The sequence below is a fragment of the Sminthopsis crassicaudata genome, chromosome 1, assembly GCF_048593235.1.
Source record: "Sminthopsis crassicaudata isolate SCR6 chromosome 1, ASM4859323v1, whole genome shotgun sequence".
NCBI classification, from domain to species: domain Eukaryota; kingdom Metazoa; phylum Chordata; class Mammalia; order Dasyuromorphia; family Dasyuridae; genus Sminthopsis; species Sminthopsis crassicaudata.
In genome coordinates, this window is record NC_133617.1 from 732,029,092 (window position 1) to 732,047,359 (window position 18,268).

At 34.0% G+C, this 18,268-nt stretch overlaps 1 protein-coding gene across 2 annotated transcripts in view; it reads right to left on the minus strand.

Annotated features, from left to right (window-relative positions):
* Nucleotides 1–18,268, minus strand: part of SYNPR (synaptoporin) — a 375,540-nt gene that overhangs the window by 124,453 nt on the left and 232,819 nt on the right. For both annotated transcript variants that reach the window (XM_074284207.1, XM_074284206.1), the window contains one exon: nucleotides 2,919–3,043. In XM_074284207.1, the coding sequence (XP_074140308.1) occupies nucleotides 2,919–3,043 (125 nt within the window). The remainder of the gene's footprint in view (nucleotides 1–2,918; nucleotides 3,044–18,268) is intronic.

Consider the following 18,268-nt stretch of genomic DNA (forward strand, 5'->3'; position numbering starts at 1 on the left):
CTACCATTCACCACTACAAAGTATAAATTATTATAAGATATTATAGGAAAGTCACTGAACTTTTCTGTGCCTCAGTTTCTTAATCTGTAAAATGGGAATTCAATGGTCTCTAGGCTTTTTTTAGCTTTAAATATCTGATCCTATTGGCTGGCATTCTCTCTCTTGGATAATCTTCAGCTAAGAATTTCTGTGAAGAAATTCCAGACTCAATTGTGTATGTATGCACACACACACATATAATGTTTGTAATGTATATGTTTATATATACATATACATGATGTTTAGAATATATAACATAATGCATATATATAATGATATATGTATATATACATATACATATATACATACATATATATGTGTGTGTGTGTATATATATATATATATATATATATATATATATATATATATATATATATAATATTCATTAAGGGCTTATTATGGCCCAAGAAGTAGGAATATAAATACCACTTCTTGAGCCATAATAAGCCCTTAATGAATGCTTCCTGTTAATTTATTAATTCATTTAAACTCCTCTGTGCCTGCCTTTGGAGATGCAATCTGTTTTGGATCAGTGAGAATTCCACCCCAGGCATCATTCAGGCCAATGAATACTGATTGAATAATTCCAATGGGCTACTATGAAGCAAAGCTCTTACAATTCTTCTATTGGCTGTGAATATCCATGGGATACTTTCAAACATGGCTTTGCTGCCACAGTTCACCCCTTCTTTTTATATTATGCTTATTAATGCTACACTGGTCAGTTGATGAATAAACTTCTGATAGTAGCATGGAATTGGATTTTTCTAATGATTGAATGGAATATATGAGAATTATAATAATCATAATAATTAAATAAACACTGAAGATATTGAAAACTCCTAATTTTATCTTCCTAACAAAGCTACAGAATTAAAAACTAGTAATTTTATAGTTCAAAATTCATCTATTTATAGTTGATAAAAATGAAATATCATTGAACCTAAATTCCTCTTATTATAAGAATAGCTTTCCTTCACAACTTTGAATTTTAGCCATAGAAGTTAAGTTACTTGCTGTACATCAGTGATGTCCAACTCAAATAAAACTAGATTGCCACAAATAGCATATTGACTTAGAAAGTCACAAACTGATATCTATATTATACTATATTTTTATTTATTTTGGTAAAATTTTCCCAATTATATTTTAATCTTGTTCAATAATACTCGCTGGTTTGTGGACTGCCCTTTGACACCTTGGTGTACACTATTGACATTGTTGGTAAAAGAATGAAAATACATTTTGTTACTCCCTTAAGGCTGCCTAAAATGACATCATTCTATATTCTGACATACTTGTCTGATAACGTATTATATGGCTTCCTTGCATATGTCATTTAGAGACTAATTGTTTTTATTCAGATGACTTGACAGTGGATTTTATTGTCTTCTTTGGTACACAATAAACTAAGTTGACAGAAGTTGATGAATAAACATTCTCATTTGGTTTTTTAAGATCAAAACCAATGTCAGTAGTATTAACTTTTAATGTCTTAGGAGAAAATAACTTTTAAATGATTTAAATTGCCAGCATTTCACTGTCCAAATTCATCTGTAATGAATGTTTTTGAAATGACTGTTTTGAATTGGATGACATAACCGGTGGCAACTCAGTTTTGAGACTCATGCCAAGAATAAAATCACAAGACTTTGAAAAGTTAAAAAAAAGCACATTCAGCTATAATTATAATAAAAGGAATGGGAACAGTTTAGAGTAACTTAGATGTTTTTCAGAATGATACTCATGGAACAAATTCATCAGCATTTTAAAATCTTGGGAATTTGGTGTTCCAAATTGTTCCAAAATGGACAAGAGAGTACTTAGCTATGTCTAAAAAATGGTCAGTACTTGATTCACCAATTGTTATGGCCAGGAAATGAAGAAGCAAAAATTTCTCCTAGGAAGATATAAACTTTCAAAAGGATAAACAACAGTTTCTAATAGGATTACTATCAAGGTTATAGATTGGATTAATGCTTTATTTATGTTTTCTAATAAGAATAAGAAGTGGCAGAGCAATAGTAAAGATCATTGACTGATTTATAATCTTAACTTTTACTTGATTATTTGTGTGAACTGGGTAGCAAAATGTAAACTACTGGGGTTTCACTTTTTTCATCTTAAAATGAGGTGATTGGGCTAGAGGGCTTCTGAGTCTCTTTCAGCTCTATGTTTGTGATTCTATGATATGACTTGTTTTTTGAGGAGAAAATTAGGAAAATCAAAACCAGGAAATGGTCATCTGAAGAGTCTTTTGAAAAGAACTAAAATTAAGAATTATATCTGCCTTGGTGCTGAAAGTACTCACTAAATAGTTCTAGTATATTTGTGAACTGCCTAAACTACCGTTCACCACTACAAACTATAAATGATTATAGGATATTATAGGTGACTTCCAATGCTTTTATTTGCCTTCTAATCATGGGGGTACCACAGTAATAGCAATATTCTTCATTATGTATACTCATCAACAGACTGACCTTTAAATCTTAAATTAGCAATTTCTTGTCTGGCTGCTTCTAATATGATTTATGACGGGCCTTAAATATTACCTCTTTATGGTATAATAGAAAAACAAAACAAAACAGAAGATTTGCAGTCAGAGAACCTGAATTTGAATTTGGATCTGCAATTAAATGTCTTTATGACACTAGCTAATTCTTATCTGTAAAAATAATGGAGGGCAGACTATATGACCTTAGAGGCTATTTCTAACTTCATATCTAGATCTTAGGAAAAGTAAAGAGTCTCTCAAATATTCTCTAGGTTTAGGTTATTACCCAAGGAAATCCCCAGGCATTCATTGAACTTCTAAATTCAATTGAATTTAACATAAGGAGAGGAGAGCAAACTTTTTAAAGAACACGAGGAATTACCTGAAAGGATAGGCAAAATCTATGTCGATGCTGAGGTCACTCTCGGTTTTGTTGGCACAATCCACGCTCAGCCTCAATGCGCCAGAATAACCACCACATGTTGCAAATGCAAAGATTGCAAAAAGCTGAGACAAAAAAAGAGAGAGATTTAAAAGAACATTAAAAATGAGTGGAAATTATTTCAGTTTACTCAAAAATATTAGACAAACTAATAATTAGACAAACATAATAGTGTTTTTTCACTCAAATGACCTAAACATCCACATTGTGACAAATACTAATGGAAGAGAATATTTTTGGTATGCAAAAATTCACCATGAATAAGGCAATAAAAACCTCACAACCAAATGTAGAAAGGCAAAAATATTAAGTGCATCCTTTTCAGATCATGATGAGATTAAAAATTATATATAATAAAGGATCATGAAAGATCGACTAAAAACAAGTTGGAATCTAAAAAATCTAATCTGAAAAAGAATGAGTGAGTCAAACAATAAATCATAGAAACATTTAAAAATTTCATGAAAAAGAAAAAAAGTGAGTCATCATACCAAAACTCATGGGATGCAGTCAAAGAATTTCTTAGGGAATATTTTAAATCTCTAAATGTTTACATGGACAAAATAGAGAAAGAGAAGGGCAATGAATTGGGCACACAATTAACCCCCCCCCCAATTAAATATCAAATTAAAAATTCTGGAAATCAAAGGAGAAATTAATAAATTTGAAAGTAAGAAAATTATTATACTAATAGATAAGGTTAAAATCTAGCTTTATAGGAAAAACACAATAAAAATAGATAAACCTTTGGTTAATTTAATTTAAAAAAAGAGAAACAAATTACCAGTATTAAAAATCAAAAGAATTAATTCACCATGACCCAAGGGGCAATTAAAACAATATTTAGGAGCTAATTTGCCAAATGGCCTATAAATCTGACTATTTAAGTACAATGGGATGAATATTTATAAAAAATATGATTTTCTCAGATTAAAAGAAAAGGAAATAAAATACTTAAATGACTCCCTTTTATAAAAAAGAAATTGGGTAAGCCATCAATGAACTCCATGAGAAAAAAAAAAGTCTTCAGGCCTAAATTAATTTACAAATGAATTCTATCAAACCTTTAAGGAAAAAATAATTCCAATACTATATGATATATTTGGAAAAATTTGTGAAAAAGGATCCCTACTACTTTTTATGACACAAATATAATACTGTTATCTAAGTCAACAAGAACCACATCAGGGAAAGAAAATTATAAGCCAATTTCCCTAATGAATATTGATACAAAAATTTTAAATAAAATATTGACAAAGAAATTATAGCAATTTATCAACAATACAATACACCATGACCTGTTGAACTTGTACCAGGAATGCAAGGTAAGCTTAAAATTAGGAAAGCTGTCAGCATAAATGACTATATCAATATCAAAACTAACAGAAATCATGTGATTATCTTATTAGATACAGAAGATATTTTTAAGAAAAACAGACCCTATTCCTATTAAAAAGGCTAGAGAGCATAGGAATAAGTGGAAATTTCCTTAAAATGATAAGAAGGATCTATCTAAAACCATCAGCAAGCATTACACGTAATGGTGATAATACAGAAACTTTCTCAGTAAGATCAGGGTGAAACAATTATGCCTGTTATCACCATTATTATTCAATATTGTAATAGAAATGTTAGCATTAGCAACAAAAGAAGAAAAAGAAATTGAAGAAATTAGAGTAGGTAACGAGAAAACAAAACTATCATTCTCTGCACATGATATGATGATATACTTAGAGAATTCTAGAGAATCGACTTAAAAACTACTTGATATAATTAACAAATTTAGCAAAGTTGCAGGACATTAAATAAATCCATGCAACTAATTATCAGACTTTTTATATATTACCAACAGAGCCCAACAGCAAGAGATAGAAAGAGAAATTCTATTTATGAAATACTTTGGAGTCCATCTGCCAAGACAAACCAAGGAATTATATGAACACAATTACAAAACACTTCTCACACAAATAAAATCAGATCTAAACAATTAGAAATTATCAATTGCTCCTTTCAGGGATAATATAATAAAATGACAATTCTACTTAAATTAATCTACTTATTTGGAGTCATGTTAATTAAACTATCCTAAATTATCTTATTGAACCAGAAAAAAATGAACAAAAAAATAACCTGAAATAACAAAAGGTCAAGAATATCAAGAGAATTAATAAAAAAAAGAGCAAAGGAAAGTTGTTTAACTGTACCAAATCCAAAAATTGTCAAAACTATTTTATACAGGCAAAAAAATGGAATGCTAAGGCAATGAAATTGGTTAGGTACATAAGACACAGTAATAAAAGAACATTGTAATCTATTGTTTAATATACCAAAGAATTCCAGTTTCTGGGAACTAGGAAATCGTATGGCAGAAACTTTCCATACATCAATGTCTTGTACCCTTTACCAAGATAAAGTTAAAATGGGTACATGATTTAGACATATATATAGGAGAGTAAAGAATAGTTTAATTAGGAGAGAAAAGAATAGTTTAATTATAAGATCTATGAATAAGTTAAGTTTATGACCACACAAGAGATAGAAACATTGTGAAATGCAAAATAGATAATTTTGAGTGTTTTAAATTGAAAAGGTTTTGCACAGACAAAATCGATGTATCTAAGATTAGAAGGAAAACTGGGAAACAATTTTTACAGCCGGTATTTCTGATAACCACCTCATTTCTCAAATATATGGAGAATTGAATCACGTTTATAAGAAAACAAGTTGTTCCTCAATTTTTAAGTGGTCAAAGGATCTGATCAAGATGTTTTCAGATGAAGAAATTAAAGCTATCTATAGTCATATGAAAAATGCTCTAAATTATTATTAACTAGACAAAGGCAACTTGTATTTGTATTGTATTGTAAACTGATCCAACCATTCCTGGAGCAATTTGGAACTATGCTCTAAGGGCTATAAAACCATGCATATCTTTTGATCCAGCAATACAATACTGGGAGAAAAAATTGGAGCTCAAAATCTAATAGAAATAAATGTCAAAAACTATCTTTACATGGAGTTGAAAAAAAATGCTATTAAGTAAAGAAAGGAAAAAAAAAGACAACATTTGGGGTTTTGTTTTTGAGCACATTCTTTACCTGATAATCATAGACTCAAGAGGTCTGTGGAAAGATTTCAAGAGATTCATGAACTCAAAGAGGCAAAAAATAAAATACATCTTTATTTTCACTAACTTCTAAGCAAGATACAATATTTCTTCCAATTATGAATTTGAAAAAAAAAATACACCAAGAAAGGGTCTATTAGTTTCACTTTGCCGCCAACAGAATCCATGATGCAACAAATGAATCCCTGTATTAAAAAGCTGACAGGCTCCTAGATCCAGAAGGAGACTCAAAGGTAATCTAGATCAATGTCCTCATTTTACAGATGAGAAAATTGAGACCAGGGAGTCTTTCCATATGTGACACAAGTATCAAATGTCAAAGGCAGGAACTGAATCCAGATTCCTTGGCTCCAGAGCTAGTATTTATTCATTGTGTAACACTGCCCTAAAGGGATTCTTGTTTACATATGGGTTGGACAAGATGGTCTCTGAGGTCTCTTTCTACTTAATTTTCTGTGATTCTGTGATAACTCCAATGTACCATAAGGTGCTAAAATTGAAGTGCCTTTTAAACCATTAAATAAATAAGAAATTTGGTTCAGCATATCTTTCATATCAAGTATCGTGTCTCATTCATTAAGACATTGCCCATTTAGGTTTGGCATATATAATAATTGGGTAGCTAGATGGTACAGTGGATAGAGTGCTTGACTTTGAATCAGGAAAACTTGACTTCAAATCCTACCTCACATGTTTATGAGTTATGGGAAGTCATATCTCCCTTGAGATTAATTTTTCTCAACTGTAAATGGGGTAAGAATGGCATGTATATAAAAGCATTGTCAAGATTAATGGATAAAACAGAAAATATTTTGCAAACATTACAGAATAGAGATATATACAATAATGCTTACTAATTATTATTTTGATATTATTCCCATTGACAATGCACTTAGTCAGTTTTGTTCAAAGTGGAAGAGATACAGCCAGCATAATGGTGATCCAGACAAAGCCATGGAAAGAGTGCAAGGTTTAGTGTCAGTGCATCTGAGTTCTGGCCACTCCCTGGGTGATCTTGAGCTAACTAACCTTTATATGGTTTCAATTTCCTCATCTGAAAGAAGAGGAATAAGGATGTTTCCAGCTCTAAATCTTTGATCCTAAAAAGAATTTAATAAAAAGAAAAGGCATGGGATGTTAATATGTCAAAGCTGAAAGGGGAAGTGAGATAATCTCATCATTCAGTAAATCCTTCATTCAATGGTGAGGAAATTGACCAAAGGAGTCATGTCAGACAACTCCCATAGCTAGTTAATAGTGGAAACAGGATTAGAGCTCAGATCCCTTCTAACTCTGCCAAAAATTATTTCTCCTACAGTAAACTTTTGCTCAAGAAAAGAATAAGAAAAAATTTTTTTAGGGAAAGGAAACAGGCCTTTTTTCATTCACAGCTCCAAATCAGTCCTGGTTAGTGACCCAGCAGTTCCTGCCAGGAACTCAGTTTCCATCTTAGAGTTTCAGTAATCCTTTAATCCTAGACAGCAGTATTTTAAGGGGAGGGGGAGATGTGCTAAAGCCACTGCTGATGTTTATGGAGTTGGCTTATATATGACCACTACAAAATAGCTATCTAAGACCTTCACACTAGAATTACAGGTTGAGGCTTTGTCTTTGTATGATTTGCTAAAACACTGATATTTTATGAAAAGTGATAGAGAGAGCAGACAGGAAGCCTTGTCTGAGATTAGAGATTAGAAGATTAGAGATAAGAGATTAGAAGAACAGCCTTGGATTCAAGGTGAGCTGGGTTCAGGTGATTCCTCTGATACATACAAGCTGTGTGATCCTAGGCTAAGCACTTAAGCAAATCTCTAAGACAGTAATATATGGATCTCTTAATGATCCACCTCAATAGCTGTTCTCTAGACTGATGAAATAATAGAAATGGCTATCCAAAAAAATGGAAAGAAAGGGAAAGCATATCATTGTAATCCATCAATATTTGACCTGTCCAATTACCCTCTAAATACCATGTGCAAAATAAAGCAGTCCTTTATCTGAATAGCTATAATACTATGTTTTAATGTTTAGAAAGTCCCCTGGACCTCCCAAGTAAAGCAGTCCTTCATCTGAATAGCTATAATACTTTGTTTTAATGTTTAGAAAGTCCCTTGGACCTCCCAAGAGTCACGTGACTTTAGTAGTATAAGTAATTTTATAGAAATGCTTTGATGATAATGCTTTGATGATGATGCTTTTGAGAAGCTAAGAGATTGCTTTTAGTTCATATGGAGAATACCACGGTAGTCATGGGATTTGAAACTAGAGCACAAAGTAAAGTGAACCCCGGGCTTGGCATCAGTTCTGCCATTTGCCAGACACATGATCTAGGGCAAATTAGATTCTCTGTGTTTCAGTGTTTTCATCTGTAAAACAGTGGTAATGTTACTCATCTTTATCTTCTCCTGTTATTCATTAATGTAGCAAGTCAACAAGCTTTTATCAAACACTATGTGCCAAGCCTGTGCTCACTCCTTAAGGAAACAAAGAAAAGCAAAAATAATTTTGTCTTCAAGGAGTTCATAATCTAATGGGGATACACGTGAATCATTATGTTGAGGTCCTTTGCAAACAATCTATAGCCAATTCAATTCATTGAGCAATTACTCATTGCCTCCAATGTATAAACTACTGGGCAGGTTATTGCCCCAACAGGAACTTCTATTTCCTGAGGGAGAAGAACTTGTATACAGATAAGCAAATACAAAAAGATAGTCAATTAAATTTAGAGGGGGAAGTTAGAGAGCTAAAAACTAGGGAGGTTTAGAAAATCCATGAAATAAAAAATATCTTTAACATATTTAACATGTAGGAGACTACCTGCCATCTAGGGGAAGGGGTGGAGGGAAGGAGGGGAAAAGTTGGAACGGAAGTTTTTACCAGGGTCAATGTAGAAAAATTACCCATGCATATGTTTTGTCTATAAAAAGCTATAATAAAAAAAGAAATAAAAAGTACCAAATGACAGTGTTTGGAAAATAAAAAATATCAAAAGACAGTGATTGGAATGATCAATTGAGATGGACTTGGCTCTTTTCAGCTAGGAGGTGATTCAAGGCAATTCTAATAGACTTGTAATAGCAAGTATCATCCACATCCAGAGAGAGAGAATATAGAGACTGAATGGGGGAAGGGTGAGAGAAAGAGAGAGACAGAGACTCACAGGCAGACAAAGAGACAGAGACACACAGAGAGATATAGACAGGAAGACAGACACAAAAGCAGACAGACAGAGACAGACACACATACAAAGACATACACAGAGGGAGAAAAAAGAAGAGAGGAAAAAGAGGAAAAGAGAGAGAGAGAAAGATGTAGAAAAAAGATACAGAGGAAAGGTCACAATTGTGGAAGATGGAAGATTAATTTTTAGCATGATAAAATGAGGAAAGTTCACTGGGCTAGAGAACAAACCTGAATTTTAGTACTGACTCTAAGCTCCCATTTTTCCATCTATAAAATTAGAGTCAAATGATATCTAAATTCTCTTCCTACTCTAATATTAACCCTTGCACCCTGCAAGCCTTTAAGCCCACTCACATTAATTTTCCACTCTCTTAATTTATACTCATCAAGCCTGGGTTCATTTTTATGCTGTAGGACACTCATCAATGCCGAAGACAAATTTGGACTTGCTTTTTCCAACAACACTGTGACATTCTTATAATTAAAAGCAATCTTGACTTGGCTCTGAGGGTCTGTTGGCTATGTCGAATGTTAGTCATTACAAAATGCTTTGAAGAGAAAGGGGCCTCTAGGAGTCAGGCAAAGAAACACTTCTTTCAATTCAGTGCACTTCAATTTAATTCACAGAATCACAGAGACTTCAGTGGCCATTTAGTTCAATCCACCCATGGAAGGGATATCCACTATAGTATAAATGCCAAGTAGACATATAGCTTCTCTTCTGAATTAAATTTAGTTCAACTTAACAAACATTCCTTTGCATATATTACTTGGCATGTAGTAAGCATTTAATCATACTAATATTGCTTATTTTAATATTTGATAGCATTTATATACTTAAAAGATTTTCACTTAAAATTGTGCAGTGCTCTTCACATATGCTATCTCATTTGATCCTTATAACCACCTGGTAAGGTAAGTAGGTGGTATTGTTTTACTCATTTTACATATGGGAAAACAGAAGCTTGTAAAAGCCAAGAAACTTTCCCAGTATCATACAGCTAGTGTTGGAGAGAGGATTTAAATTAAAGTCTTCTTGATACCTCTTATCCACTGTATTGCCTACTTGCCTTAATATAGGTTTCATCTAAAATGCTCTATTGATTAGAGAAATGCAAATTAAGAAAACATTAATATATCACTTCATGCCTCTCAGATTGAGTAAGATAACAGGAAAAGATAATGTTAATTTTGCAAAGGATATGAGAAAATTAGAACACTAATGCATTGTTGGTGGAGTTGTGAAATGTTCTGACCATTCTGGAAAGAAGTTTAGAATTATATCCAAAGGTCCATAAAATTGCACACTCTTTGATCCAGCAGTGTATCTACTAGTCTATATCCCAAAGAGATCATAAAAGAGAGAAAAGGACCAACATGTGCAAAAAATTTTTTGCAATCTGTTTTGTAGTGTCAACAGATTGAAAATTGAATGGATTCCCATAAGTTGGAGAATGGCTGATTAAGTTATGCTATATAAATATAATGGAATATTATTGTTCCATAAGAAATGATGATTAGGCTGATTTCAGAAAAGCCTGGAAAGACTTACATGAACTGATGCTGATTGTAGTGAATAGAACCAAGAGAATATTGTACACAATAACAACAAGATTATGTGATGATCAATTGAGATGGAGTTGGCTCTTTTCACCTAGGAGGTGATTCAAGGCAGTTCTAATAGATTTGTAATGGAAAGTGTCATCCACATCTAGGGAGAACTATAAAGACTGAATGAGGATCAAAGGATAGTATTTTCACTTGTTGTTGTTTGTTTGCTTTTTTTTCTCTTTTGATCTGATTTTTCTTGTGTGGCTTGAAAAATGTGGAAATATGTTTAGAGGAATTGCACACATATAACCTATATCAGATTGCTTGTGGTCTTGGAGAAGGTGGAGGGAGGGAGAAAGGAAGAAAAATATGGAACACAAGTATTGTAAAAGTGAATGTTGAAAACTATCTTTTTACATATTTGAAAAATAAAACACTATTAAAAATAAATATTTTACTCATCCATCTCTCCATTCATACATTCAACAGAATTTTTTAAACTGGTCTAACAAAACATAGGCTTTCCTTTTTCCTCATGTCTTTATCCTCTGCTTTTTAACCTTTTTTTTTTCATTAGGGGTGCCCTTTGGTCCAGTTGGGACGCAGGCAAAATTTAACATCCTCTTATCTCCCATTTCATGAAAATCTCCTCCTTTTTTGTGTTTCCAATTTCCCCATCCATTCTAGGAGTCAATCTAAGTATAACTTTTCCTGAGAATCTTGACCATTTTTTCAAATAGTAGTCATTTGTTTACTGATTTTTATTGAACTCAGTTTAAAGTATTACTCCTTCCAGAAATAATTTCATCTTAATGGGGAGATTCTTAAAGACTGAAAAGCTTTGAAAGTCCAAAGAGATGCATTCATTTTTAGTTGTGGAATTTTAGATATGCTGACTAGAAGGAAGATTAAATATGGGTCAGGGACCTTCCTGATGTTTTGGGGCCTTTTATATCCCCAGGCTTGTCTGACACATAGTAAATGCTTCAATAAATGCTTGATGATGGAAAACCTGTTTTCCTTTGAATGATGCTACATGTGCAATTATTCTACATACTTTTAGAGCCAGAATAAATCTTGGTTAGCTAGTTCTACTCATTTATTTTTACAGGTGAAGGAAACTGAACATGACAAAAGCTGTAGATTTCATTGGTTCACTTTAAGTTTTGAGCAACTAAAAGCCCACTGCATAATATATGAGCCAAGGTTATTCAGCATGATATAGTTGACAACATTTTTTGATTTAGAATTAGGAAAGATCTGAGTTTATATCTTCTCTCACACTTATTAGCTGTGTGATCCTGGACAAGTCATTCAGTTTCACTAAGTCTGAGTTTCCTAAATTGTCAAGTAGAGATTTGACCCATTTAATGAGAACGTTTTTCCAAGAGGGAATAATTTTATTTTGGGGGAGGATATAAAATCTGTTAGGATATATCATACAGAAAATCATTTATCCTCATCTCAAAATTCATAGACTCATAGATTTACTGCTGGTACAAACCTAAGAGGCAGAGAATCATGGACCATAGATACAGAACTGGAAGAAATCCCAGAGGTCGTTAAGTTCAACTCATTTATTTTATAAATGAGAAAATTAAAGTCAAGGAAATTTAAGTGATTTGCCCTTGGTTGCAAAGATAGTGACAGATCTGGGGTTATACTGATCTGTTCCATATCTACTTTATATGAGTTTGGGGACTTTTAAACACTTTCCATATTAGACAATATGAGTAAAATCAGATGCTTCTGAAGTTATTTCAGAGTGAATCACTGAATATTTTTGGATGCATTAACAGCCTAAGCTCTAGTACTCTGGTTCCAGATGTGACTGTTGATTAGAAGCACACAATGGCTGTCTGAGCACTGGAACTGGATCCTGCTTTGGAAAAGCTAATAGTACTCATCATTCTTTGTAGTGGTATCTCTAGCACCTAGTACAATGCCTAATTTTTTTTTATTAAAGCTTTTTAGTTACAAAACATATGCATGGGTAATTTTTCAACATTGACCCTTGCAAAGACTTCTGCTCCAAATTATCTCCTTCTCCCCCCCCCTCCTCCTCTAGATGGCAAGTAGTCCAATATATGTTAAGTATGTTAAAATATATGTTAAATCCAATATATGTATACATATTTATAGTCATATTACTGCACAAGAAAAATCTGATCAAGAAGGAAAAAAAAAACCTGGGAAAGAAAACAAAATGCAACAACAACAGAAAGAGTAAGAATGTTATGTTGTGGTCCAGATTCAATTCCCGTGGTCCTCTCTCTGAGTGTAGATGGTTGTCTTCATCACTGAATAATTAGAATTGGTTTGAATCATTTCAATGTTGAGGAGAGCCATGTCCATCAGAAGTAATCATCGTATAGTCCAGGGGTTCTCAAACTACAGCCGGTGGTCCAGATGGGGCCCGCTGAGGATGTTTATGCGGCCTGCCTGGTTATGGCAAATGGGCTGAGGGGCGGACACAGAGTGTGAGCTTTTGTTTTTTACTATAGTCCGGCCCTCCAGCAGTCTGAGGGACAGTGAACTGGCCCCCTATTTAAAAAGTTTGAGGACCACTGGATAGTCTTATTGTTGATGTGTATAATGATCTCCTGGTCCTGCTCATTCACTCAGTATCAGTTCATGTAAGTCTCTCCGGGCCTCTCTGAATTCATTCTGTTGGTCATAATATTCCATAACATTCATATGTCATAATTTATTCAGCCATTTGCCAATTGATGGGCATCCATTTAGTTTTGTTTCTTGCCACCACAAAAAGGGCTGCCTGCTGATTTGGAAATCAGGGGTGGCTAAGTGTATCCTGCAGCACAATGACAATTCTAATTTGCTTTAAAATATATCAGGGTACTCAGTTGAAGAGAACAGAACCAAATCAATGACTTGTAATGGATTAGAAGATTTGGCTTCTAGGAGGTTACTAGCCTTTTCTTCCCCATATTAAATTACGGATTTAGAAAAAAAGATAATGGAGATCTGTCAGCCATACATACCCATAGGCTATGTAACTACCAACATTTGTACCCTCATTGAATGTGATCATCCTGAGAGGATCAGAGATGGCGCAATGGTAAGCAAATTGAAAGAGGAATAAGATTGGAGATCAAATCCTAGTTTTGCTCTTAATTTGTCCTGCAATCACATATGTTATTTCCTTCCTCTGGGCCTCAGTTTCCTTGACTATAAGAGGACTGGACTAGAACCATATTCTCCAAAGCCCTTTCTAGCCTCAGAGTGTATAATTCATATTTAAATAATTAAGTGGTAGTTTTTACTTTTTTTTCTGGCCTCAAGAATTAATTCATAGATTTAGAAGTAGAAAGGACGTCTGAAACCACAGCTATATAGTCCAATGCTCTTGTTTTACAGAAGAGGAAAACAAGTCATATGGGAAAAGCCCTAGGAACACATGTGTAAATGAGTAAGGCTCCTCAAGACCAGTAGCTTTTTGTTTTTCCAAATACATGTAAAGATAGTTTTCAACATTCACCCTTGAAAAATCTTGTGTTCCAATTTTTTTCCCTCCCTCCCTTACCAACCACCTTCCTTATACTGCAAGTAATTAAATATAGGTTAAACATGTGCAATTCTTCTAAACATATTTCCATATTTATTATGCTGTGCAAGAAAAATCAGATCAAAGGGGGAAAACACAAGAAATAAAAAAGAACAAGCAAATAAACAGCAACAACAACAAAAAAGATGAAAATACTATGCTTTGGTCTACATTCAGGGTCCATTGTTCTCTCTGGATGTGGATGGCTCTTTCAATCACAAGTCTATTGGAATTGCCTTGAATGACCTCATTGTTGAAAAGAGCCAAGTCCATAATAATTGATCATCACATAATCTTGTTATTGATGTGTACAATGGGTACAATGTTCTCTTGGTTCTTCTCACTTCATTCAACATCAGTGAAACTCTTTCCAGTATTTTTTTGAGATCAGCTTGCTCATCATTTCTTAGAGAACAATAATATTCCATTATATTCATATACCTTGATTTATTTATCCATTTACCAACTGATGGGCATCCACTCAATTTCCAATTCTTGGCCACTACAAAATGGGCTTGCATGAGTTATTCTAGAGTGAATAATTGTATATTTGAAGAGCTCATAAATTGTGCTAAGCAAAGGCATTAAAACTGGGCTGATGATAGACCAATAAAGTCATTGCTTGAAGAGATCTTCATGCTCATTTAATCTAATCTCCTTATTTTATAAACGAGGAACCCAAATATAAAAAGATAACATCTTTAGTCATATCAGCTCCTTTCACATTCCACCATTAGGGTTGGAAGAGGCTTCAGGGCCAATTTAGTCTAAGTGCCTCATTTTTCACAAATGGAAATAAAATCCTGGAAAGATTAGGTAATTTGATGAAGATTGCATAGATAAAAAGTAAAACAGAATTAAATCCAGGTCCTCTGAGCAAATGTCTTTGAGTCTCCCACTTTATGAACTTGAATCCTGTCTCTGACACCATCTTAAAGACTATGGTCAAGTCATATAACCTTTCTGAGCCTTAGTTTTTCATCTGGAAAGTGAAGGTAGTCATATGTATACTACTGATCTCAGAAGGTTTTTGCAAGGAAAGGGCTTTGCATACCCAAAACTTTTATAAGAAGCTGGTTTCCTTTTCTCATTAATAAATATCTCAAAGATCAAAGTTTTAGAGAATGAATACACATACTCATCTCATGGTAAGAAAGGAGAAGGAATATCATTAACTTATCAAATGAATACGCATCTTTACTTCAGATTTTCAATCAATCAATCATTTACTAAGTTCTTACAATGTGCTAGGCACTGGGCTACAAATCAGAGCTAAAGAGATAAAAAGAAAACATATCCTTCTCTCAAAGAGTTGACATTCCAATAAGGATCAAAACATACTAAGTGTGTGCATAATAATATAAAAGAAACACAAAATAGCATATAGAGAAATCAGAGAATGTTTCATGTAGAAGCTGGGACCTGAGGCAGGTCTTAAAAAAATAAGAGATTTCAATAGGAGGAGTTACTGAGGAAGAAATAGATTCCAGGCATGAGAGCAAGCCTTGGTAAAACCATAGAGATAGAAATGTAATGTCCAATGTCACAAACAATAAACCAATTTGGCTCATCTCTAGAGTAAAGAAAACACCTAAGTGAATAGAGTTCCAGGTCTAGAGTCAGGACTTATCTTTCTAAGTTCAAATATGGCTTTAGACACTAGTTGTGTGACTCTGGACAAAAACATTTCATCCTGTTTGAATCAGTTTCTTTATCTGTCAGATGAACTGTAGAAGGAAATGCGAAGCCACTTTGCCAAATAGGATCATGAAGAGTTGGAAATAAATGATTGAAAAATACTCAACAATAAAGTGTGTGGGAAGGTGGGAGTAATGCATAATGAGACTGAAAGACTGGTCATGGCCTCATCGGGGAGAAGTGGCTTTCCTTTACCCAGCCTTTGGAGATAATAATCAGTATTGAGGCTAATTAATACAGTTCTTCATTTTTTCTTCAAAGAAAATAATTCCCTAAATCACAGATGACACTCCATGATTTTGACCCTTATGCAATATTCAGTTGCTCTCAGCTCTAGGATAAAATGCAAGCCTTTCAGCCTGGCATTTCTCAACAAGTCAGATTCCACGTACTTATCCAGACTGATTCCATATTAATCCCCTTCATGATTCTGTTTTCCAGCCAAATTAGTTTCATAGCTGTTCCCTGAACTAGACATCTCCATTCTTGCCCAAAGGAAAGGACCTCTTGTCCTCTTTCCTCACCTGTGGCTCTTAGAATCCTGAACTTTCTTCAATGCTCTGATTAGCACCTTCTCCTTCCCCTCCCTGATCCTTTTTTACCTCCTCTCCCCTTTTCCTGCTAATTGCTCTTTTATCATTTTTCATGGCATTTTGTTTTTTACCTAAATAAATGTTGAATCTCAATGATAAACCATAAGCTCCCTAGGGCAGGCCGCCTTCTTGCTTTGTTTCTGCCTCTGTACTTATTGTAGTGCCTTGCTTTTAAAACTGTTCATCAAATTGAATTGAAAAAAATATATATTTTCCATAGTGAAATGTTATGGATTTAGGGTAAGAGGAGCTGTGAATCCAAGCTCTGCAGCTTATCATCTGGGTGACTGAGGAAACCACTTAATATCCCAAAGTCCTCAATTTCCTTATTGATAAAATAAAGGGGTTGATCTGGATCACCTCTGAGGTCTGCTAGGTTATCTGTGAGGCTGTGATGCTATAACTGCTACTTCATGAAGACAAACCCTATTCCTAATGCTCTTAATGATAAAAACAAGTTTCTTCCCCAACTTTTGCCAAGACGCAATGAGCCATCTGACATTTTATATATTACAGCTTGATTGAAAACATTGTTAGGCAAAGGGGAAACAAGATCTCCATCAATTCTATCATTTGGATTTCTCCAAATTGGAGCCTCCGGATGAAAGAGAACTCTTTGAAATCCATTAATAATACCCAAAGATCTCTCCTGGGAATATAGCACTTATGGATCTACTTTTGGAGATTAAAGGGAAATAGATGAAAGGTGAAATGTATCTCCTGGGTTCATTTGCAAGACAAAATTGGAAATCTTTGTGTTGGAGGGAGGTTGTTAATCAAAAGATGCAAACTTCCATTGGCTGAGAGCTCCAACTATCTAGAGTAGAATGAAGGTGAAGAAGTCATCCTAAAGTTCTAGTATACAAGACCTGAAATGAATTGTATTGGTGGTCTTTGAAGGAGCAAAGGGAATAAAAATTGGAAGCTCAGGATAAAGTCACCATGTGATGGGAGGAGGGAGAATTAGCAAAGGTCAGTCTACCTTCCCTATTCTCCCTTTACAGTCCTAGAACTTTAGAACTCAAAAGGGACTAAGAGATAATGGATCTCCTTGGCCTCCCTTAACAGAGGAGTAAGCTGCAAGTTTTTATTGGAGACAGAACCAGAACTGGTTTGCCTGATGTTCACATCATTGCCTTCTCTTCTGAATCATAGAGTAATTATTTGGTTCTGGTTAGGGTGGAGGAACTTGTCAGGGAGAGGTGTGGAAAGAAATGTTAACTGTCATCTTGTCAAGTCTCTTTATATTTCAGCATTTTATAGCTTTTACTAGCATCTGACTTTGGGACTCCATTTTCTTGCCAAAGATACTGGAATGATTTGCGAGTTGCTTTGTAGCTCATTTTATAGTGGAGGAAACCAAGGCAAATAGAGCTAAATGACTTGCTCAGAGTATCTGATTTAAATTAAGGAGAGTCTTCCTGATGCTAGACCTGGTACTCTATCTACTATACAAGCTAGCTGCCCTATTCCACAGCTTAGCATGTACTCTAGTGCAAAACTTCTTAAATTGTGTATTATGATCCCATGTGAGGTTACATAACTGAAAGTGGAAGTCATAAAATTATGA